Source organism: Pithys albifrons, chromosome 8 (assembly GCF_047495875.1).
Source record: "Pithys albifrons albifrons isolate INPA30051 chromosome 8, PitAlb_v1, whole genome shotgun sequence".
Lineage (NCBI taxonomy): Eukaryota > Metazoa > Chordata > Aves > Passeriformes > Thamnophilidae > Pithys > Pithys albifrons.
In genome coordinates this window covers 18,921,221-18,944,547 of record NC_092465.1, presented here as the reverse complement: position 1 = coordinate 18,944,547, position 23,327 = coordinate 18,921,221, and the positions used below count along the sequence as shown (strand labels likewise).

General features: G+C 36.4%; 1 protein-coding gene across 7 annotated transcripts in view; it reads left to right on the top strand.

Moving 5' to 3' along the window:
* GRB14 (growth factor receptor bound protein 14) overlaps positions 1–22,738 on the top strand; it is a 61,791-nt gene extending 39,053 nt beyond the window's left edge. The window contains exons 4-15 of one of the 7 annotated variants that reach the window (XR_011698365.1): positions 1,335–1,456; positions 3,729–3,803; positions 9,851–9,988; positions 10,986–11,096; positions 11,287–11,382; positions 11,930–12,010; positions 14,173–14,289; positions 14,385–14,442; positions 14,534–14,621; positions 18,210–18,303; positions 20,457–20,589; positions 22,040–22,123. Coding sequence is in view for 4 of the 7 variants with exons in the window: in XM_071561687.1 (XP_071417788.1) it covers positions 1,335–1,456; positions 3,729–3,803; positions 9,851–9,988; positions 10,986–11,096; positions 11,287–11,382; positions 11,930–12,010; positions 14,173–14,289; positions 14,385–14,442; positions 14,534–14,621; positions 18,210–18,303; positions 22,040–22,186 (1,127 nt within the window). In the remaining 3 variants the exon portion in view is untranslated. Of the gene's footprint in view, positions 1–1,334; positions 1,457–3,728; positions 3,804–9,850; positions 9,989–10,985; positions 11,097–11,286; positions 11,383–11,929; positions 12,011–14,172; positions 14,290–14,384; positions 14,443–14,533; positions 14,622–16,894; positions 17,081–18,209; positions 18,304–20,456; positions 20,590–22,039 lie in introns of those variants that run through there. The other 6 variants (XR_011698366.1, XM_071561687.1, XR_011698367.1 and 3 more) reach the window with 6 other exon arrangements.
* The last annotated feature ends 589 nt before the right edge of the window (positions 22,739–23,327 follow it).

Here is a 23,327-nt window from a genome sequence, read left to right as displayed (position 1 = left end):
CCAGGTACCTTGGTGCTGGGAAGTTCCATGCTTCCAGTGCAGTTGCCCAGTGCAGGCAGGGTCTGGAAACAGAACAGTTTTCTGTAACTGTTTTCCTTTTCAAGGGAAGTACTGTCTTCACCTTGAAAGTTTTCCTTTTCTACTAAGAAAGTTTTGTGCTGACTGTAAACAGTTTTCTGTTTGTTTCTGCAGGTGAACGTGTGTTCTAAGGCTCCCCTTTGAGTAGGTGGTAGTGCTTTGGGCAGGCACATCATCAGTGTCTTTCAGCCTCTCAATTTGATTTCACTCTGCATTCTGTGAGGTAGCTTGTGGGAAAGCTCATAAAACACTACCTAGACAATACTACTGAGCAATGGCTTTCTGGTTTTTATTTAGTTTAAATGTTTTTTTCTCACTGGATGACTAGAGAGGAGGCTACCTGAAATGCATTCTGTCATGCAATTCAATATTAAATCTTTTATGTGTGTTAGTTACTCTCCATAGTTAAGGAGATTATTTTGGATCGTAGCACGTGCTCCTTGTATTAGAGATAGTAGTAATAAAGAGACCATAGAAAAGAAGGTAGAAACTCTTCAGTCTGGAAGAGAAAAATGATCTACCTAAACTGAAGTGCAGCTTTCTCATGTCAACATTTAAGGATTTGATTACAGGGCTGTATTTTGGAGGACACTAACTCAGTGTTTCAGTTCCTTCAAGAAAGAAAGTTGACTAATTTGTAAAATATTGTCTGATGTGACACCTTAAAAATAAAGAAATACCAACGTCCTTACCCATCCATTGGGGTGAAGCAGAATGTCTTGTTTTTCTACCAAAAAGTAAGTCTTGAGGAAATGGTGTTTTCTTAAATGTCACAATGCCAAGCATTGTAAGAGTTTTAAATGTCATCCCAGAGGAGCACCTTCTCTCTATAAAACTGAAAGGAAAAAAATGCTAGTTTTAAGTAAGAGCTTCAATTCTTTAGTGTCTCTTTGCCCCTGCACTGTTCTTGGGTTATCCACTGTTCTTCCACTGTTGTTGGGTTATCTTTTGGGGTTTCTTTTGCTTTATGATTTTATTTGCTTCATGTAATCTGGTTACATAATGTAATTTTCGTATAGCATCCTTAATCTCTGTCTTTATGAACTCAGGTATTAGTTAAATTTAATTAAATATGAGTTAAATTCAATGGAAGTTTAACTACTTCACTTGATCTGTGGATCATGAGAGTTCTTTGCCATCTGCTAGTAATGAGCTAGTAATGAGCTTTTGGGGCTTTTTAAAATTTGGGTGGTTTATTTTGTTTGTTTTGTTTTTGTTTTTTTTGTTGTTGTTGTTCATTTTTTTTTTTTTTACAGGAAGAGCTATAGAAGACCATGAATTAGTGATTGAAGTCCAATCAAATTGGGTAATGGAAGAGGAAACCAAACTATATTTTAGAAAAAATTATGCCAAGTATGAGTTTTTTAAAAATCCACTGGTAAGTACTAACCTTGTGTGTGTGCAGTGGTGGAATTTTTGTCTTTTCTCTTACACACAGATAGGCAGAGTGTAAAGTTGTTAGTGTAACCTGAGTCAAAAGGAATAACTGGGAGGGAATATATGGAATATGAGAATATATTGAGTCAAAAGGAATAACTGGGAGGGAATATATGGAATATGAGAATATATTGAGTCAAAAGGAATAACTGAGAGGGAATATATGGAATATGAGAATATATTGTAGTGCATGTAACTCTTGGCCGGTCCTTTTGTTGCAACTGTAAAACATCGACGTTCAGTTTTCTATTTTTTGTGGGTAATGGGGGCAGCAATGGGTTTACCTTTATTGAAGTTTGCACACAGATCTGTGACAAAATAAAATTTTTGCGATTGAGTGAACTTTCCATCAAGTGTCAACAAAATATAAAATGAAGCAGTGTGAGGAGGGGCACCTGTAGCAAAGATGATTTTATTGTTGAAATGAAAATTGAATATTGTGGCTCAGTGCTGCCCAATGGCAGCTTCTCCTAGCCACACCTAAATGACAACTGACACAAAATGCCATGAGCAGCCATAACCTAGTGGGGTAAGGGAAAGTGAAGCCAAAGTCAGTGTACATAAGGAATGAAAAGAGAGAGGAGACAACTTGTAGCTCAGGGATGTTGCCAAAGGTTAATGCTGCTGATTCAGACAGTGGCTGATGGCAAAGGCCATGGAAGCAGTCCTGGCTGAGCTGGAAAAACCCATTAAGTGGTTGCTCAAGTGCATGGTGTATTTGGACCAGTCCTAATGCTGTCTCTTATAAAGCCAGCTTGTTTCAGATGTCAAAGGGAAAAATAGCAGAAATATTTGAGGACTGAAAAGGTAAAAAGTGGAAGGGAACTCAAATTATCTGCCTATGAAAAGGATAAAAAGGTAAATATAAGGATACCAAAAATATAAGAGATCTGAGAGTTTTGTTGTTTGATTCACTTGTGTGTCTCTGGACAAATCATGTACTCCCCAGATATGGAGATATTACTACACCAGTGAAAAATTTCTAAGCTTGAGATGGTCTGCAATTACACAGAATCATGGAATAGGTAAGGTTGGAAGGGACCAGGGTCACCTGGTCCAACATGTCTGCTCGAGCAGAGACATCCCAGAGCACATGGCACCGGATTGTGTCCAGACAGTTCTTGCATATCTCCAGTGAGGGAGACTCCACAACCTCTCTTGGCAACCTGTTCCAGTAGACAGTCACCCTTACAATATTCCTCATATTCAGTTGGGACTTCTGTACATCTGTTCCTATTGTAGCCTCCAAAGACCAAGTTTATGTATTGGTTGCCCACTGAGTGGAGCCACTGTGGAGTGTGGCAGCCATGCAGCTGTAACCAGCTGCAGCAGCTGCAGCTCATCAGAGTTCTTACTGTTCCTGCTGAGTGATTCTTCTGGGGGCTGTGGTCCCAGGTATAGCAAGAAAGATTTATCAGAATAAGTTGATATTAATTAAGCCCACCAGTAGTTCAATGTTATTAAAAACGGAAATTGGTGGATACTGGATGGCCAAGAGAATATTAACTTCCACCTTCTCCAGGCTTTAAGAAAACATTATTTGTGATGGTCAAATCCCAGTCTGCTTCATATCTGCATGACTATATTGAACTCCCCAGCTGCAGGTCTGTCCCATAAATTATCCCTTGAGCTTTCCTTAATAATGAAGTTGGCATTTTAAATATGGACCTTTTAATCCCACTGTTTTGATGTAGTCAGATTTTTGTGTTAATTCATATCATACAAAATGGAGAGTAAAAAAAAGCACCATAGAAGGTTTGTTCTGTATTAATGGAAGGTACTCCAAAATATTTTACCGAGTTTCTGGTGTAATGAGAACAATAGAAAACAATATGCTTTTCAGCATTTTGGTGTATATCCTGCCTACTCTGTAGAATATTAAATCCTCAGGCAAGTCTTGTATGTCAACAGCAATAGGAATTACTACTGGAAAACCAACACTAAGACCCAAATATTGGAACATGATTTGCAGTTGTGTCTGAAGTTCTCTTCCAGCAACCATTGATGTTTTTTCTAAACTCTTAAGTTTTTCTTTTTTTTCTTTTTTTTTTTCTGTAACAAATTTTGGGAGATATTAAAATTAGCTTAAATTATTGGATAAGGGAACCTGCAGTGTTTTACATGTATAAAGAATTTAAATTGCACATCCAAAAGGTATAAAAAGTTTTATATTTATTTTACAGAACTTTTCATGCAAATTTTTATTGTTACAGAGCTTTTTTCCAGATCATATGATAACTTTTCCAAGTGAGACTAATGCAGCTCTAAGCCACTCTGGGATATTACAGGTATGTAACCCTTGAATAAGATGAGCCAGCATAGCTCAGAATTTACCATTGTCTGTGTTCTTTATTGCTGCTATGTTTAGAATAACTCAAAACATGGTTAATAACTTTCTTCCTTGTTAGATATTAAACAATATGTCACTTCCAGGTGGTTATTATATACCCAAACTTGGAAACTTGTACATCCATTTAAAATCAAGAAGCACCAAACCAGACAAAATGCAGTGAAAACATTAAATACTTCTGTTGGGCATTTTAGGTGAAAGACCCTTTTTCCTTAAAAGGTGGAGAGTTGCAGTACTCAGCACATACTTGGCTGCAGGCTATGGCAGACTACTGAGGGAGTATTGCAGTGTGATACAGATGAATATATAAAAGAGCTAAATGGTTAAACTTAATGAGTAGAAAATTTAGACTGACTGCTCTGATTTGTTAGCTTGAAGGCTACCGTAACCTTCAAAAAAATTATGGTAGGTCACTCAGTGTTAGTCATCTTTTAAGCAGACACAAGATTCTAATTTACAGTGAGAATAATGAAACAATAATACAGAATGACCATATCAAGGATCATCAACGTACTTTCAAAGAGGGGAAAAATGACTAATAAAGGTGGAAACATACACATCACTCTTGTTTGCTTGTCACTAGAAAGATTAAATAATAGAAGAACTTTCACTGATCTTCAGACAACAACACTATGCATAAGTTTTGGGGATAAAGAATAAATGGAAATGCAACATAGTAGCACAGGATATTTAAGGTAGAAATAAAAGAAACATAGAAATTACAATTCAAAATAATCTATATAATCAAGTTTCCCTTAGCAACCACCAGTAAATGAAAAACATTTAAACTAACTTTCAAAGAATTCTTCGGTATTAAATTGTTATATCCTTATAAATGTGAATGTTAATCAAGAGGTTAAGATTATCCAAAATAAAGTATGAACTACTGCAAATTAAATTTGACACACAATAGATTCTGAAAGTAGTTTTTACAAACCTAAATAAAATCTTTGTAATTTCAAAAGTGCTGCATATCTAATGAAAATTAGTCCACTTTTGCTACCTAAGATTTTGCAGTCTAACATAGAATCATAGAATCATAGAATCAATTGGGTTGGAAAAGACCTCCAAGATCATCGAGTCCAACCCTTGGTCCAACTCTAGTCCATTTACTAGATCATGGCACCCAGCGCCACGTCCAATCTGTGTTTAAAAATCTCCAGGGATGGTGAATCCACCACCTCTCTGGGCAGGCCATTCCAATGCCTGATTACTCTCTCTGTAAAGAATTTTTTTCTGATATCCAACTTAAATTTCCCCTGGCAGAGCTTGAGCCCGTGCCCCCTTGTCCTATTGCTGAGTGCCTGGGAGAAGAGACCAGCCCCCACCTGGCTATAACTTCCCTTCAGGTAGTTATAGACAGTGATGAGGTCACCTCTGAGCCTCCTCTTCTCCAGGCTAAACACCCCCAGCTCCCTCAGCCTCTCCCCATAGGACTTGTGCTCCAGTCCCTTCACCAGCCTTGTTGCTCTTCTCTGGACCCGCTCCAGCACCTTTCTGAGTTCCTTTCTGAACTGAGGGGCCCAGAACTGAACACAGTACTCAAGGTGTGGCCTCACCAATGCAGAGTACAGGGGAAGGATCACTTCCCTGGTCCTGCTGACCACGCTATTTTTGATACAGGACAGGATCCCATTGGCTTTCTTGGCCACCTGGGCACACTGTTGACTCATATTGAGCTTCCTGTCAATTAGTACTCCAAGGTCCCTTTCTGCCTGCCTGCTCTCCAGCCACTCTGTGCCCAGCCTGTAGCGCTGCAGGGGGTTGTTGTGGCCAAAGTGCAGGACCCGGCACTTGGCCTTGTTGAACTTCATCCCATTGGAATCAGCCCATCTCTCAAGTCTATCCAGATCCCTCTGCAGAGCCCTCCTGCCTTCCAGCAGGTCGAAAATCCTATGCCCTATATTAATAGAACTTTACATTTTTTGCTCTCAAATATAATTTGGTAGTTTGGAAAAAATACTAAATACACTTATAATGCAACCATTTGCATTATTCTCTTGTACAGAACTTCTTTAAGCCCATGTTGTGCAGAGCTTGTGGGTAAGATAAGAATCATTCTAAATATGTCTAGTTACTTCCCATTTTAATAGTTTGAAAAATGTGTTGCAAACTCTCCTCTGTTCTCTTTTATGCTGTAGTGTATGTTTAATTGTATTTCATCAAACAAAACTAGGCAAGAAGTAGAGAATACCTTGGTCGGTTTTGCACATTTGAACAGAAGCTGTTGAGTAAATTGTTTACAGTGAATCACTATTTCCTTGGAAACTTTCATTAAGACAAGTTAATGGGCTTACATTATTATTTGTGATGTGCTTAGTCAAGTATCAAGAGAGACAGTTTTAACAACTCAATGCTGACAGGTGATTAAAAAATCACTTCTGATACTTTTACAGCTTTTTGTGAATTGAGCTGTAAGCAAGTAAAATGTTTTTTGGGTATGTTTTTCTTGACTTTCACTCAAAGTGAGAGTATTTTGGCTGCTGACTTTAAATCAGAGCATCTTTGTAGAACAGAGCCACAAAAAGAAGTTCACCTGTCTCTTATCCATTTAGCATGTGCCAAGTACTAGGTCTGGGATATACTGAATGTCTGTGTTTACCAAAGAGAGAGGTTTAATCGCTGCAATGAAGATCTTTATCCTAAAACAGAAGTGTGTGACTGTATTGATTAGAGTATAACTGCTCTGAGACACAACAATATGTACATGTCTTGAGCTAGGCAGTATGGATTATTTGGAACTTGCTTTAGGTTATTTTTGCAAATAGGATGCTTTAAAATATGTCAAAAATGAGTGTAGTATGAAGATTTTAAGATTAGGAGCCAAGCTTTAATGTCTTTAATTTCTCTGCCATACCAAGTCCCTCTTTCCCTGACTAGTTTCTCATGTTACTCCGCCATTCCAGTCTTCAGGCTGAAATAGTCATGCACTGAATTTCAGTCTCTCATTAGTCTCCTGGATGTTGTTTTAATCTCCCCATTGCCTTTCTCCGTCTTCCACTCTAGGTTTTTGTTGGCCTTTCTCCCAGTCTAAACATCTTAGGATGATTGAAGTTTATAGGAGACAATACTGAGAATCAGAATCAATTCTTCCTGGAATTATTTGGTGCCTGCAAAATTTTTTAGAAGATTTAGGGTAAAATACAGCTCATGCCCAGTAGCATCAGTCTGGATTGTGGTCAGGTTTCATCACATCTTTGAAGAAACCAGTCGTCAAATTCAAACTTCATCACAAAGTCTTAGGATAATGAAATCTTCTCTAACACTTCAAAATATTGTCTCAATGCTCAAGAAGCATCCACCTTACCACATGTTGTTGTTTCTGTTACTGCAACTATTCTTTCATTGAAAATGTTGAAGATGCAGATGTATAAATTGTGTAGTTAAAAGTGCAGCTCTCAATCTTTATTGCATTCAGTGACACATATGATTTCTGAATTTTTATTATTATATTCATGTGAAACAATGCAATGTTTTTCCCATTACATTGTTTTTCCACTTTCTGATTTATTTGATATCTTGTTTATTTGTTTAGCATTTGTTTACAACAAAATACATTTATTTGATTTGTATTATGTTCAGACTGGTTTTAAATTAGTTGGTTTTACAGCTAATCAAATGGTAATTGAGTCCTTCATGCTGTCATGTATTAGTATCTGAAAGATGTGGTGGCATTTGACACCACTCTACATATTATGTTATATATTTCACTGTGTGAGGAAGAGGGTGCAGGGAGTGCAAGTTTATTTCTGCATATTGTGTGACTAGTAATCCCTGTCTGCTGCATACCAGCATTTAACCCTCCCCTTTTCTTCAAGTATTGAGGACTTCCCTTAGTTTTGTCCTATTACAATTACCTTGTGTCTGCATAAGCAGGGATCCATTCCCTCCTATAATAAACTTATATGTACTTCCATTGAAAAAACAAAACAACAAACCAAAAGAGCAACAAAAAACCCTGACCAAAACCAATCCAAACAAAGGAACCCTAAGGAAGTTATCTTTTCTACTATCATTCATTTCTGGCATTTATTACAGACATTCAGTTCTCACTCTGAAATATTTTTACTGCTCATCTTTCTGACAGTTAATGGTTTTGACTACAGCTTGTTCATGTTCTATTTTCTCACACAGATCTCAGCTGTCTTGGAAGGGGAAAGATGGGTTAAGGATTGCTTTTTTCCTAGCATTATTGCTCCTTTATTTTAATTGATAGCTTGGGTACAACAGTGACTGTTGAAGCTGAGCATTGTATTGCTCCCCTACTTTGGTCTGCTGAGTAAGAAAAGTGTTTTTCATGACAGCATTTCTGGTTTGAAGCTCTTATGGCAGGAATCCTGGGGAAGACACTTGTGCAGGCGGGAAGCCAACCACTCCTTTCAGCCTCAGCAGAGATACTAAAACCTAAAAAGATGCTCTTTTAATTTTTTTGCATACATTGACTCATTTAGATTATCCTAAAGCTTCCATTTGACTTTGTTTATGGATTTTATACTTTTTCAATTCAGCCTTTATATTCCCCACCATTGAACCTGTTAATATGTCGCAAATGGGAAGATTAACAGGCTGGAACGCCTACCAAGACCTACCCGTCTGCTTCAATGTGGCTAAAATAGCTTAAACTACATTTGCAGACAGCTGTGTGCCAGCAGCACATGTACCTCGTTGTGCTGTAATTTAACTATTCAGGTGAATAGCAGTGAAGCTGTTCATAATGCATTGCTGGCACTGCCCTGGCCAGCAGAGCCTGCCCACAATCCTGCAGTCACACCAGCCCAGGTGTGCCACAGGTGGTACTCTCATTGCATCTCACTGCAAGGTAGGAAAACAAGAAAAGTCAAAGACACCTTGTGTCTCTTGGTTGGACTGCATTATTTAGTGGCCAAAGAACTTGGTGTACTTCCAAAATCACATTCAGTTTTTTGTTCTGCTGCAGTCTGGTGCTGGCCAGTCTGTCGCTTCATTCCTCAAATCAGATTTTCTGGAATGGCAGCAGACAGGAAGAAAATTCAGCACTGCAAGCTGCAAATATCAACAGGAAATCCCTTGTTCTCTACCTCTATCTAAGCCTAGATAGTATCTAAGATGCCACAGGCCAGCCTGGGGCAAGGTTTCTTGAAGACCTTGGGAATAACAGATTCCTTTGCATATATATCTGGAAATTGAAGAATTCTGGGTTGATATGTGTAGAGTCATAGTTTTATTGGAAGTAGAGTGATAAAAATGAATGCATTACATGGAATTAGAATGAAGTGAACACAGTTGCTAGCTTTTAATGGGTACTTTTGCAGACTGAGTAGAACTGTGTACCAAGCCTCAGCAAGGTAACAGCTGTCCTGAACTCTGACAATGTCTTATTGCAATCGCTGAAGAGAAGCCACTGAGTATCTTGACTTGAGGCAGACCTGTCTTGGGACTGACCCAGTCTCTCTGGTTTTGGTTCAACTAAAGCTCCTACTTAAGTACCACTTCAGGTGCTGAGACCTTTTGAAAATGCTAATATCTGCCTGACCTGCATGGATTTGCGATTCAGAGTTTCTAGTGTGCTTGCTGAATTAATTTTAACTCAGATGAGTTCTCTTCTCTGGTTTGTAACATGGGAGTGGGGGAGGAATGTATTTTTTTTTCTTCTGTTGGTAGCATTGATTAGCAGTTTTATATAAATAGGGTCTGAGGCATGGGATCAGTACTTCTTAAACTGGTTTTGTTGCTGAAGTTAACATATTGCAGAAGTAATGCTCTCATTTCAAACCATATGTTCCATATAAATATGTAACTTGCTTAGCATACCTTTGAGTTGTGTAACATTCTACATGCCTTAAATCAGAAGTACTGTTAATGGGACTATATGCAATTTTAACTGAATTACTGTGGTGTGATAGTGTATTTAGGGGTTTATTCCCCTTAGTCCTGTCTGAGTATGTTAATGAAACAGCAACCTGGTTTCAGATGAAAAGAAAAATGCATGTCTGATTTTCTTTTCAGATGTTCCTAAGCTCCAGCACATATCCTGAAATTCATGGTTATTTGCATGCAAAGGAGCAGGGAAAAAAATCATGGAAAAAATTGTACTTTCTTTTGAGAAGATCTGGCCTTTATTTTTCCACTAAAGGTACATCTAAGGTAAGGGAGAAAATAAAAAAGAGAGAGCAACCACTGTGAAGTCACAGCAAATATGTATATACTTATCCTTTGTTGTAAGAATAAAAAAAATTTATAAGCAAATAACTGAACTTATAAAAGAGACAAAAAGGTCTGTTTAATGTAGATGAAATCTAGAGAAATATTGAGACATAAAATTGGAAAAGTGTTGTCTTAGAAAATGTAGTTTCTTTTTGCCTGATAAGTTTGCTTCATTCTCATTAATATTTTTCCCATCAGTTAACAGAGTACCCTTTTAAAAAGGAATTTTAAAATACTAGTTAAAATTCTGAAGTATAAGTAGATACTCTGAACAGTGATATAGTACTTCATTATCTAAACTAAGAAATTTTACAGGATGACTTTGGAAGTCCTCAAAATCTGTCACTGGACAGTTTTTCATTTTACTAGTTTAAATTTTTGATGGTAGTACTTTAAACCTTATCATATTAAACATTGAAGTTGAGACACCTTTTACCTAAACTGCTCAAAACAATGTTTTTTCTTGTTCTAAATGTTCTGTAATTAACTGCCAGAGTATTCATTGAGCTGTTTTTGTATCCTTCAACAAATTTCTTTTGTTTGCTTCCTTAACATAATTAACCTTAGCTGGTGGAGATAATGGCTAGAAATAGTACTGGGCAATAGTTATTACAATATGGTGTTTTTTAGATTATGAAAGTATATTTTATTTTGATTTTTGAAATGTGTACTGTAGCCCAAACTTGACTCCTGCTCTAGTATTATTATAGCATGAATTTAGTGGAAGTTTTCTCACTAATTATATCATTTGTATTTTGATTTTTTTCTCTGCATTATAAAATTAATATTTAGTTTCCTCTTTCTACATTTCATAATGTCACCGCTAAAAGCGCAGTATGTAAGATTGTGTTTTGGAACAGGCTGATTCTTCCGAGTTTCTTGTCTGGAGAGGCTGGCTAAAAGTAGTCTAACTGCATTACATTGCTTTTCTTTTTAGGAGCCAAGGCATCTGCAGTTTTTCTGTGAATTCAGCAATAGTGATATGTACATGTCTTTAACAGGCAAAAAGCTTTCTGGAGCACCAACAAACTATGGATTCTGCTTTAAGGTACAAGCTTATTATTCTGATACATATTAAAGCAAGCCACAGTTTTTAGGTAAGCTTGAGTTTATCTAAGGTTTTTGAAAACAATATTCAGATGTCTATTATAAAATAGGAGAATTAGTGGCTTTTATTTCAACAGGTATTATCTTCAAGATATGCATTAATGCTAAAAAAATGTGCTGTGGCCTTCTAGCCTAACAAATCAGGAGGAACCAGAGACCTGAAACAGCTCTGTGCAGATGATGAACAAAGTAGGACCTGTTGGATGACAGCAATTAGGTTGCTTAAGGTAATTTTTCTGTGTAGAGTTAACTTTTTGCTGGAGTCCACTATGTGTTCTTTTGATGCTGTACAGTAGAGAAGTAACATAATTTTAGTGTTCCCATGCTATAACATTATCAATTTTGTACTCTGAAAGGTTATTTTTGTTCGTCTCAATAAAGAGAGCGACCAAACTGTAGAGGATGGAGTCATGCCTCAGTCCTGCCATTATTTAACATTAAGTATAGGCTTCTATGTAGCTATGTTGGATTCAGTGAGATTGTTGACTAATGTTAAGCAAAGCAACAAGAAGGGAACTTTAATGTTTTTAAAATGTGTCTGTTTGTGACAAAATAGGAATAGGTCTGTTGGTGTATTAAATGGGTAGTATTTAATGCAGAGTGTACATTTGTATAGGCAGCAGCAGCAATGATGACGTGTTTCCTTATCCTAATAGCATCTGTCCCTGGTTTTTAAATTGTAAAGAAAAGCATATAATATTTTTTACATCTGAAAAAAAAATCTTAGTTGACTTTATGTTTTAAAATGCTAACTATCTTATTTTCTGGTTTTAGTATGGGATGCAGCTGTATCAGAATTACATGCAACCATACCAAGGTAGAAGTGGCTGCAGCCCTTTGAATATAACACCCATGGTATGTCCCACAGTAGCTCCATGAGTAAATACATGTTTCTGTCATCATGCTCTTTTTGAGCATCTTGTGTCACTTATACTACTGACCTGGTCCTTCAAAACCTTGCATGTGTGAATGCTTGCTGAAATGTTTAGGGCTGTCAGGGTTGTCTAGAGAGCTAATTAATTAATTTACTTACTTAATAAAAATCAGGGAGTTCAGAACAGTTAAAAGGTGCTTTCCCTTTGTCAAATCTCTAGCTGTCAAAAAGAATGGAAATAAGATTTTGAAAACAAAGCAGCAGAACTATAAATGCATTAAAAGAGAATAAAATGTTTAAGATCACACTTACTGTAAATGATGAATAAGCAAGTTGTAAAATAATTCTTTTCAGTATACTTCCTTTTTAATTTATTTTTTTCAAAATATAAAATATTAAGTACTTGAGATGAATTTCAGAGTGTCTAAGACTGATTGGACTTCAGAGAAAGACCATAATTTGGAAGAATTAGATTTTGTATTAAAACCAGCCTATACTGTGTCCATTTCCTCTGTCAGATAGTTGGGATTGTCTTTTAGTATCTTGTGTTATCTCAGTTCTTTATCAGTCATTTGATTTCAAACTTTTTCATGGCTGATTTATACCCCTTTTGTGGTTTTGGTTGGCTAAACTGGATAAAAATTACTTGTTGCCAGGACCTTGACAGTGATTTTATGGTGGATTTTTTTTTTAATTCTTATTATAGTTCTTGCTGGTAAAGTGCCTAAACCCCTCACTTGCTATTACAGGCATTCACAAAAATAGTTTTCAGTGATATTGCTAATAAGCATGGCTTCAAAACTCTGCTTATAGGCTGACCATGTCTTTACTTTCTGTTCCGTGAAGTTGTTGCAATAGGCAGCTGCTGCTCTTCCCATGGTCCTGGAAGCCACTACTGATTCTCTCCTTTTACACTGCTCTGTGCATTTATCTCCCATAGCTTCTGACACGGGCAGAATCTATAACCACTGGTAACAATAGCACTGTTTTTCTACTTGTGTATAATTCACAAATGAAACTGGAAATTGAATAAACTTGGGGATTAAGTGCACACGCCAATGAACGTACTTCAGAACGGAGCTACTTCCATGTTTCATGTTCCTCAATAGCTCTCAACCATGTCAGCTACAAAGAGGTCCCTCTTTGCTAGAGGCAAACATTTTCTCTTATTTTGCCTTTGTTTTTTTACTTTTGCAAAGTTCTTTACAGGTTACAGTTACTCAGACAGACCTTAGCCTACAGTGTCAGAAATTACAGTGAACTACAGAATTACTCTCTTTCATTTTTAGTTATATTCATGCTTGTAACCAAGCAAGAACAAAACAGACCTGCTTTGGTTTGGGACTGGGAACTTCTGCTAACCTGTAATCTGGACTTCTTGTCTACAGGTGTTGGTTTCACTTATAGAGTGCCAGACTGTTCTACTTATTAGATATTCCAGTGCCTGCCAACATTTGAGCTGTTACAATCCATATAAAAATTGATTTTGTGAGTCTTGGTTTCTGAGAAACATTTTGGTGATTTTTAGAACTGTTTTGTCAAATTTCAGTGTTTTGATCTTCACTGAGAGTAAAAACACAAGTTTTTCTTAACAGATACTGCAGTTATTTAGTCTGTGGTAAGAGTTAGAAGGGATGTGTTAAAATAGAAGTTATACTCCATAGAAGTTGCTTTTTTCAGTGCTTAAATCTGTTAAAATCTGGGTGAAGGTTTATGTAACAAATACATAAATTTACAACATATTTATAATGAAATATTTTGAATATCTTTTTATTCATTATATATAAGAATTTTATTTTTCTTTTACTTGGACATCTTAGTAACAGTTTCCAGACTTGTTTTGATATGCAAAGGGCTAGTTATAGTTAAAAATATAGGTAGAGTTTGTGGTAAAGCAATGTATTTATCATCCATTGCAGTAATGCAAAAAAGGTGGTTTGTCTTGCCAGACTGTGAAATTGAGCTTTGCAGCAGCATGCTGGAATTAAAATGCTCCCTAGGGTAAAATGAGTCTGGCTCTGAAAGGAAACACTGATGATACTTGAAACATCATCTACAAAACATAGTGTTCTCTCAGAAGCTCACTTTTAAATGATAGATCTTGTAAAAAATGAGCAAACTAATTTATTTTTCTTTGTTGCAGAGAAGCATTTCAGAAAATTCTTTAGTAGCAATGGATTTCTCAGGGGACAGAAGCAGAATTATAGAAAATCCAACAGAAGCCCTTTCAGTTGCAGTTGAAGAAGGATTAGCATGGCGGGTATGAACACCTTTGGTCTATCAGAATAGTATTTTCTGGTTTACTTTTTTAACAAAAAAGCTTTGGAATCATGTTTTTACTTCTCTCTCATACAGAGGAGAGGGTGTCTCCGACTCAACTCACATGGTAGTCCTATTGCCATGTCTAACATGGGTATGTGTGAGTTAATTTATTGCCAGAGAAATGCAATAACTGATTCTTTCAATAAAGGGCAAGTGTTTTTCACAGATCTTTATTTCTACAGCTATACACAGATCTCAGTCATGGTTTCATCATAAAATCTCTAGAGAAGAGGCTCAGAGACTTATTTTGCAGCATGGACTTGTAGATGGGTAAGTTAATTCTTTACACAGCTTTTTTGAGACATGTTCCTAGTCAACAACTCCTATTTTCACGTGCTTTTTATTGGAGAGGAGGTGGAATAAGGGAGAGTTTGCACTTACCTAATAAGAATAAAAATTATTTTGTATAAGGCTGTCTGGGGATCTGTTGATTTCTATTTTATATCATTTGGAAGCAATAAAGTGGTGATTTAAGACTGATTCTGTGACTGGCCAATTACTTCTGTCTGCTCAGAGCCAAGCACTTGAGCTCTGTATTTCCACAATATTTTCTGGGAACTGTCAACTTTAGTATCAGTGTCTTTTGTATCTTAGTGATGAAACAAAGCCTGAAAACATTATTCTGAGATGATCTGTGCTGGGACAGACATTGAAAAAAGTGTGGTTTTGCTCATGAAATGACTAAAAATATTATCATCCTTTAATAGTAAACAATAAACATTAGTGTCAGGGCTTTTATTTTTCTCTCATTTAAATATTAGTTTAAAAAATGACTAGGTATTTTGTGTTCAAATCCTCCTTGTTTTCATTCCTATATTTTTATTTCTAGTCTTGTATTAAATGTAAACTTGGACCTCCTTCACTCAGTGAGTAATTCCATAAAACTTTCAGTTTCTCTGAGTCTGTTTCCAGTTAGGTACCTGGAACATCAGATTGCTGGTTAAATTCTTTCAGTTTTAGATTAAGTATGTCATTGTACTGTTTTCTACATCTACAGAAAGGGCTCCAGGAAAAAAAAATTGTGAATGGAACACAAGGGGCACAAACCCAGTCATACTCAGTGCAAGGATTGTTAACTGGTCTTCCACTCTTGCATTTTTAATTACTTTTTATTTTTAAAGACCCTGTTTTTAAGCCTGGCTGATCATCCTAAAACTGATTCTGTACTCTGCATTTATTTTTGCATTGGTTATATGAGAGGCACAGGATATGGGGATGCATCCAACATGCATTTCTGAGCAGGATGTCCCTGTAGGTCTGATGAATCTCTGTGTGTTTCTGGCACAATCAGTGAAACCCGGCACATCTGGCGAGTAAAGAGTGATGGTGTTTGAAATGAGAAATTGAATACCTTGCTAGCATTAGTTTAGTACACTGTTGATTATGCTGTATTTTTGGGCCTATTCATAGTAATGCACTGCGGGTTTGGGGAGGATGATACTCTTGAGTGGACTGTATAGAATTGATGAGAACATGGGTAGTATGAGCTCTCATATGCTGTCAGATAAATATGCAGGAGTTACAAGAAAGTAGTGAATACATGACATCATGTGAGTAATGCTGTGTTTTTTGATGGGCCGAGAGAATGAATTGTCACCAGAAGAGACATTTTTAATGGGAATAGTAAGACTTCAGGTCACAGGAGTGGGGATGGAGAGAATAATCCCTGTTTAAGGTGTTCCCAAGCAAGGAGTTCTTGTACATATATGACAGAGGTAGTAGGGCCTCTGCAATGGTGTATATGTTGTTCAAGATGGTTTATAGACGTTAAGTATTAGTTAAAGGATCTACAGTAGTCTCTGTATTTGGATAACTCAATAACAGAATTAAGGACAGCAACAGTCTTAAGGCATGCAATGAAGGAATAAAGTTTTTGGATCTACTGTTCCAGTATAAAACCAAGATTCTTAGAGAAGTTTATGTAGCAATATTGTAGATTTTATACTTTACCCTCTAAAGGACATTTGAAGACTTTTCAGTGACAAATGGCTGACAGGATTGCAAAGCGATCAGCATCTTTACTAAAAGGCCCTTGAGAAAATGCAGCTGGTCATTCAGAGAAGTTTGAGAGAGCAGTTGACTGGAATCATCCAGCATGTCTAAAAAGCTCCTTCCTACCAACATTTCTAAGATTCTGTAAACTACAACCCTTTGTTCATAATAAAGTTTTTAAAGGTTCTTTGACAACTGAAGTAGGTCTATTGTGATAAGGTTAGAAAAGAGTGAAAAGATTTTTTTATCTGAAGGAGAAGAAATATTGCTTCTCTCTGTTGCCAAGGGAAAAAGTAGGAAAATGTACTTTAAAATAACTGATGAATGGGAACATAATTCCTAATCAATGTGATTACTTTGTGTATCATTTAATGTGGATCCCAGTATCTGGGTTGTGGACACCCGATTTTGGATATCTGCAAAGTGTCACATTCTTAAAAAGTTTCATTCTTCTGAATAAAATAAAGTGCCAGTCATTAATTAACCAACATTTAGGTTAATGCAAAGGATGTATTGTAACTGTTCGGAACAATTTCCTTCTTGTCCCGGAGAGGGTGAGAGGCCACTAGGTGGTGAGAGCGAGCCGGTTCACAGAGCTGCGGAGGCTGACTTGTGCGTGCTGAGTTGGCAGTTATCCCTCCGTAAAAACTGAATTACTGTCACAGCTCCAAATTAGACTGGATAAGGATTTTGGCAGAAATTTTAATGATTATGGACATCAAATTTCCTGATTTCAGGTATTTTCTTACTTTATAAAAATAGAACTCTTACAAACTTTTAGAATTACATTAGTACTTTGGAACCATGCTGGTAGTCAGTGAAAATCCCTTGTAAACCTTTGCTTGTTTTCTTTTCCTGAAATTCTTTATTTCAATATGTCGTAGCTGGGCTCTCATTTCTGGTGTGGGGTGGGGCAAAAGTGGTCCCTAATGCTCGTTTGATTATACCTGCAAGTCCATCTTGCCCATTTCTTTTGTGTCGTGAAAGACGAGCATGCTTGCCAATGGCTGCCCCTCCATTTCCCCTCTTTGGTATACTGGTTAGCTACATCTGTTCCAGACCTGCCCAGTACAAGCAGTTCACACTCTCTCCACTACAAAGCTGTGTATCAGGTATTTCCCTCTGTCCACCAGTGTTCTCTGCTGATATTCCAAACCCAGTGATTCAGTGAAAGCTGTCTCATACTGGTGATCATCTGTTGCCTGTACCAGATTGTTATACCACGATTATGACAAAATTGTGTTTGCCCATGTCCTGGTTGGAATAAGTTACCAGTGAATTAGTTGCAGGGGCACTGTTGGCCATTGAGAGTGTCATGATTTTAATAATGATTCCATAAAGCAAGAAGGGTGTAGCTATGTGTCTGTGGGAATTCTGCTGCTGTGCAGAAGTGAGTGTGCATTTATGAGTATTGGCCAGATGAGAAAAACATTCTGGTATGTCTCTCATTATCTTTTCTGTAAAATTCTTGTTTAACTACCTTTTGAATTTTTCCTACAATGCTTGTAATTTACATAACTGTCAGAGTCCAACGAAAAATTTTGTTCAAAGCACAAACTTTGAGGGTGCTTTTCTGTCTGAAGACATGCATTGTAATTCTATGCAGTGTAAAAACTAACGCCTACAGTGTCATTTATTCTGAGAATGCATGTTTTTCACATAATAGACAAGGTGAAGAAGAATTTAAGAGAAAGTATTCCCAGTGACACATTTGCAAAGAAATACTGATTAAAAGCTAACTTACATAATTGATATTATTTTTGCTTTTCACCAATACTTACTGTAATGAATTTTGAGCAGTATTAACTGGATGTTTACAAAAGGATTTCAAGTGATCTTATTGTGAAAATTTTCAATCTCTTTTAGGGTATTCCTGGTACGTGATAGCCAAAGTAACCCCAAAACATTTGTATTGTCATTGAGCCATGGATTAAAAATAAAACATTTTCAGATTATACCAGTAAGTAAATTTTTTCAGTTTATATATGTGGTTGAAAAACCAAACAGTTGAATAACTGTGATAGAATGTTGATGCATTTTTTTCCTGGTATATGGAAAGTGTAAACATCATACCTGTATCGCTAAAGATAATTAGTATTCTTTAGTAGACTGGAACATTTTTGAGCTTTGGTTTTGGTTTGTTCTAAAGCTTGATTAGTATCTTGACATCCAAAAAAGTTTCTTGAAAAAAATAGAGGAATATATTTCAACAAGAATAGAAGCAATCCTGGTGGCATGAATATCATGTATTAATAGAGGTCATGTTGCCTTTTCATTTTTCAGTATTTGCACAATTTTTTAGTCATCTGTTTTGGACTGCCTGCGACGTGTATCTGTATCTCACTGACTCATCTGTTCAGGATAGTTTCAATATTTGTAGTCAAACATATTTTGTTGACCTCTGTTCTTGTTTCTTGTTATTATGGTATATTCATGACCAGGTCTTCTTCAGGGGGACAATTTTTTTAAAACAATTGATATCCTTTATTTAGTTCATCTTTATAGGTAAGGTAAAATTTCCTAAACTGAAATCATATTTATCAGTTTTCATTGAACATACTATGCACTTCTCCTGCCAGAATTGCCAGCCTTCCCCATTATTTCCACTCTCTCACATGGTGGTTTCTGCAGGTTTCTTTACATGCTGCTTCTGTTGAGATGAGAAACACTTGAGCATTATGTTTTGGCCATAGCTGCTTGACATAACTGAGCAGACTCATAGCTTTTTCATGTCTATTCTCCAGAACCTTTCTTCCAGACCACACAATACTCTGGCCTCCATGTTTCTACCTGTTGAAGTTTCTATGATATTCTGCTGTTTCTCAGTAGAAATTAGTGTAGTGGCACATATTTTTTGTTTCTGATCTGTTGATCCTCTATGATGATTGACCAGATCTCTGTACGCCTTATTTAAGGCTTGTAGCTGATATCCTCCCTTAAAAAAAGTTCCTGTAGAATAAAAAACTGAAGCATTATTTGGAAGGAGGAAAGCAGCAAATCAGTGTTAGTTAAAAGAATTGTCCAGGATTTTGTCGTGTTTAGGTAAGGACAATGGAGGAGTCCTTCATTCAAAACCGATAGTTATACCCTGGATCCCACATGAGCATCCACATATGATCTGTGATAAGAATCCCAGATGAAAGATCTCTATTCTTCTATTGACTGTAGTCGCTTCTAGTATTTACTTTAGGATAACTGTTGTGTGCTTTAGAAAACCTCCTGAACTCCATAAAAATAGTGTATGATTCTGCTTCATTGGGATGTCATTTATCTTTCAAATTTGAGACCGCTTTTTCTTTCCCTATCAGGAAACAGACCCTCTCATCCCTAAGAGCAAATGTAGCAGGAAGCTGCAATTATCTTCAGTTTTCTCCTAAATGAATGTTTCTCTTGTTACCTTCAAAAAATTATGCTAAAACCTTGCTCCCCTGTTGTGGGATCTTTAGAGGAAGCAGGAATTATTTGTTTTGATACAGTTGTGTACATACTTGAGTCACATTTTCCATACTGTTGGTTGAGAAGACCTATACCACTTCCTTCATTTGAAGGAAATTCTTTTGAATTGCATTTTAAATAGAGCAATTTCTCCTATGTTAGTAACCAGAAAAAATAAATGTGCAATGAGAGCAGCTTAATCCAGAGAGAGTGTGTGAGTATGGAAGCTGTTTGTCCCCCAAACGTAGGTATATTTCAATTCCTTTCTGTCACTTAATTTTCACTTGCAGTCAGTAGCCTCGTGCCATTCTCCATACCCTAACTTACACATGCTCTGTTTTTGCTAGGACAGTACTCTTTAAGAAGTTCAGAATATTATTCCTTGAGGGGAGGAAAGGTTTTGGTTCCAGTTGGTGTTGATCTAAATGAAGTGATTATTTTCTAAGAAACAAGTAATTTTGTATTACTGCAATAAACTCATAGTTTATTAGTTGAAGATCGGGGCTACCTCTTTGAATTACAGATTCCACTCCTCTTCTAAACTCTTTGCCTGTTTTCAGTCATTGAAAAGACAAACTTTCCCACTAAATGTAAATAAATAAATGGCATTTAACAGGTCTTTTTACCAGGTAAAAACAATTCAATCTCTAAATGAATTATTTTTCTCTTGTATTTTAGGTTGCTTCAGATTATACTACATTTTAAAAATGTCTCCTTTTAGACAGGGCATGCAGCCTGCCTAGTTCAAGCTTCACCCATGTTAACAGGTACCTCATGTTAACATTGGTAACCTGTGCAACAGGTATTGCAGGTAGGGAATTGTTTGTGAAAAGTTCAAAAGAGTTTGTTAATTTAAGATTTTTTTCAGCCTTTATACTCTGAGCTGATACAAGTGATGTAGCTCTTGTGTTACATATATGAAAAAAGAAGGACTGATACAGAGTTCTGGGACTGTCTTTGTCCAATAAATGTTCTCTCATAAGAGCTTTCTTACCTTGCAGAAGGTGTTAGATTCCTGGGCAACATAACTTTGATATGAGCTTTTGCTTTGCAAAATACTAATAGCTCTGGAATTAGCAATCTTTCTGGTATTCATTTCAAGCTTTGGAATTAACTTGGAGGAGGAAAACAGACCTTTGAATTGTTAACTCTTCCTTGTCTCCAGTGTGCTAGTAGGAAAATTGCTTGCATAAGAAAAGTCCAATGAATGATAATCCATTTTCAGGTTCTTGGCTGGAGCACAGGAATTTACACATGTGCACATTGGTAATTCCTTAAGTAGCAGTGCTCGTCCTGGTTTGACCAAAGTGTGGGAATAAAGGAATTACAAACTACTTCCAGACATGGTAGAAATGGGTAGAATAACCAGGAGTCATAAGCAGTTCAATAGCTGCTTCAGATAAGAACTCATAATTACAGGTAACAGAGCTAATTATATCCTCTCCCTTCCCCTGTACTCAAGTAGGGTAGTTGCATCTTTCCCTAGCACACCATCTGCTACTCTCTGCTAGCCCTACTTCAGGATATTCTGTTCACTACTCTGTCAATCTTGTAAAGTATCTTTTTTCCTTTTTCTTTTTAAAAAATAGTTTAAAAAGTTTTCTTTACCCTCTATTTACATGAATATTCATTACTCACTTTTCCACTGATCAGGCTTCTGATATTAGATATATCAGCAGTAGAGGAAATAAATCAAGAAATTATCTAGTCAGTAGTGTAATCCAAATTGTGCAAGAGCCAACATTCAGTAATTTGGAAGCTTCCTCTTTCTCTCCTGTATCTGTGCTAATACATCGTTTGGAGCTGCAGCAATTGTTTTCTCCTTCAGCAAAAATGACACCACTAAATCAAGATGTTACTTTTGTGATGGGCAGTGTCTTGTGTAGCTGATACCATCCAGCACATCCCAATGCACTAGTGTGTAGCCTCATCACACCTTACAAATTAAGTGATAGAAAATCATGGAATGTGAATGGAACAAAGGTTGAAATCTGTGAGTAACTTGAAACTTGATTGTTTCATGTCACCCTGTAAAAACTGCTCTTTCTTTTTAGGTGTGTACTTGAGTTAAAGAATGCATTATTTTTCTGTTTATTTTTGATGTTGGTGTGAATGATCACTGTATTTTTAATTCTCTCAGTAGTCATAGGTATATTGAATATATTGGTCTATAAGAACACTTCTCAAACAAGTATTCCAATCAGGAAGAAATACCATAGCAAAAGAGGATTTTATTGAATCTTGTTTTTCTGTTTTTACAGTTGGAAGATGATGGGAAGCTATTCTATACCCTTGATGATGGTCATACCAGATTTACGGATCTCATCCAGCTAGTGGAATTTTACCAACTTAATAAAGGAGTTTTGCCTTGCAAGTTAAAACACTATTGCGCACGAATTGCTCTTTAACCAAAGCATCTGTTGTTTCATCAGAGAAAAAGGAAGATACTAGAATACTTTTTCCCCTAAAGGCAATTTGTATAGCAAAAAAAAGGGGGGGGGGGAGCATTACATTGTAAAGATTCTATGTTTAAGCTACAAAAAAGAATTTATATTCTCTATAGATAAGAACTTTGTGATTGTCACAGCAAAATTAACTTCATTGTTTTAAAAAAAAACATTCTTTCCTATGTAATCCTTTAGTGTTGTCTTGGACTTCTTTGAGGTTTTTTTCAACTGAAAACAGTTTTGGAAAAATATTGTCTATCTCCTACAAAAGTATAACTGAAGGAAGATCTTTGTTCTTAAGTTTAAACTTAACTTTTTGTGTCTATGAATGTTTCTCATAATTTCTGTTCATCACATAAAAGAATAATATTTACTGTGGTGAAGTTAAGAAGCTGAACTGCACATTTTATTTGTAAATAAAATGAATAAATATTTTGCACTCTATTTTTGAATGCTACTTTGAGGATTATCATATCCAAAAAGTGAAAAATCATTAAAACCACTTATAACTGCTCAGTTGTATTGAGTTGTGCTATTATTGTTCTAATATTTTAAGGGATTTTTTTCTCTAATGATGAAATCTACATCTTCATACAGAGCTGGAGTGTCACTTGACTGTGAAATGTATAAACATGCTTAAATTATTATGTAGTACATAGCATGTTTTAGGGCATACCTATAGTCTCTGCCCCAGAGAGAGGGAGAGAGAGACCTGTTAAGTACTGTGGATTGTTGTGCAGCTATGGAGGGAATCAACTTCAGTTGCCCTTAAAAAATAAAGGTAATGTATTTTCGAATTGACAATATTTACAATACTTGCAAATGAAAGTAAATCCAGTAGAGTAGCCTCTACTGAAAACCTTGTGAAAGTGTATTTGCCGTCAGTTCATAGCTAATTTTATTAGTTATCACAAAATAAAAATGTCAATATAGCTACCAGTCAACCAGTTTTTACAGATTACAAGTGTTTAATATTCCAGCTCAAAAGAACTGTGGCAGTAGATAGAGTCAAGTTTGGGACCATAGCATTAGAAATATTCTTGGTATTTGTGTTTTGGAAGGGAGATGATACTGCTGCATCCTTGAAACTCTGGTGGAATGG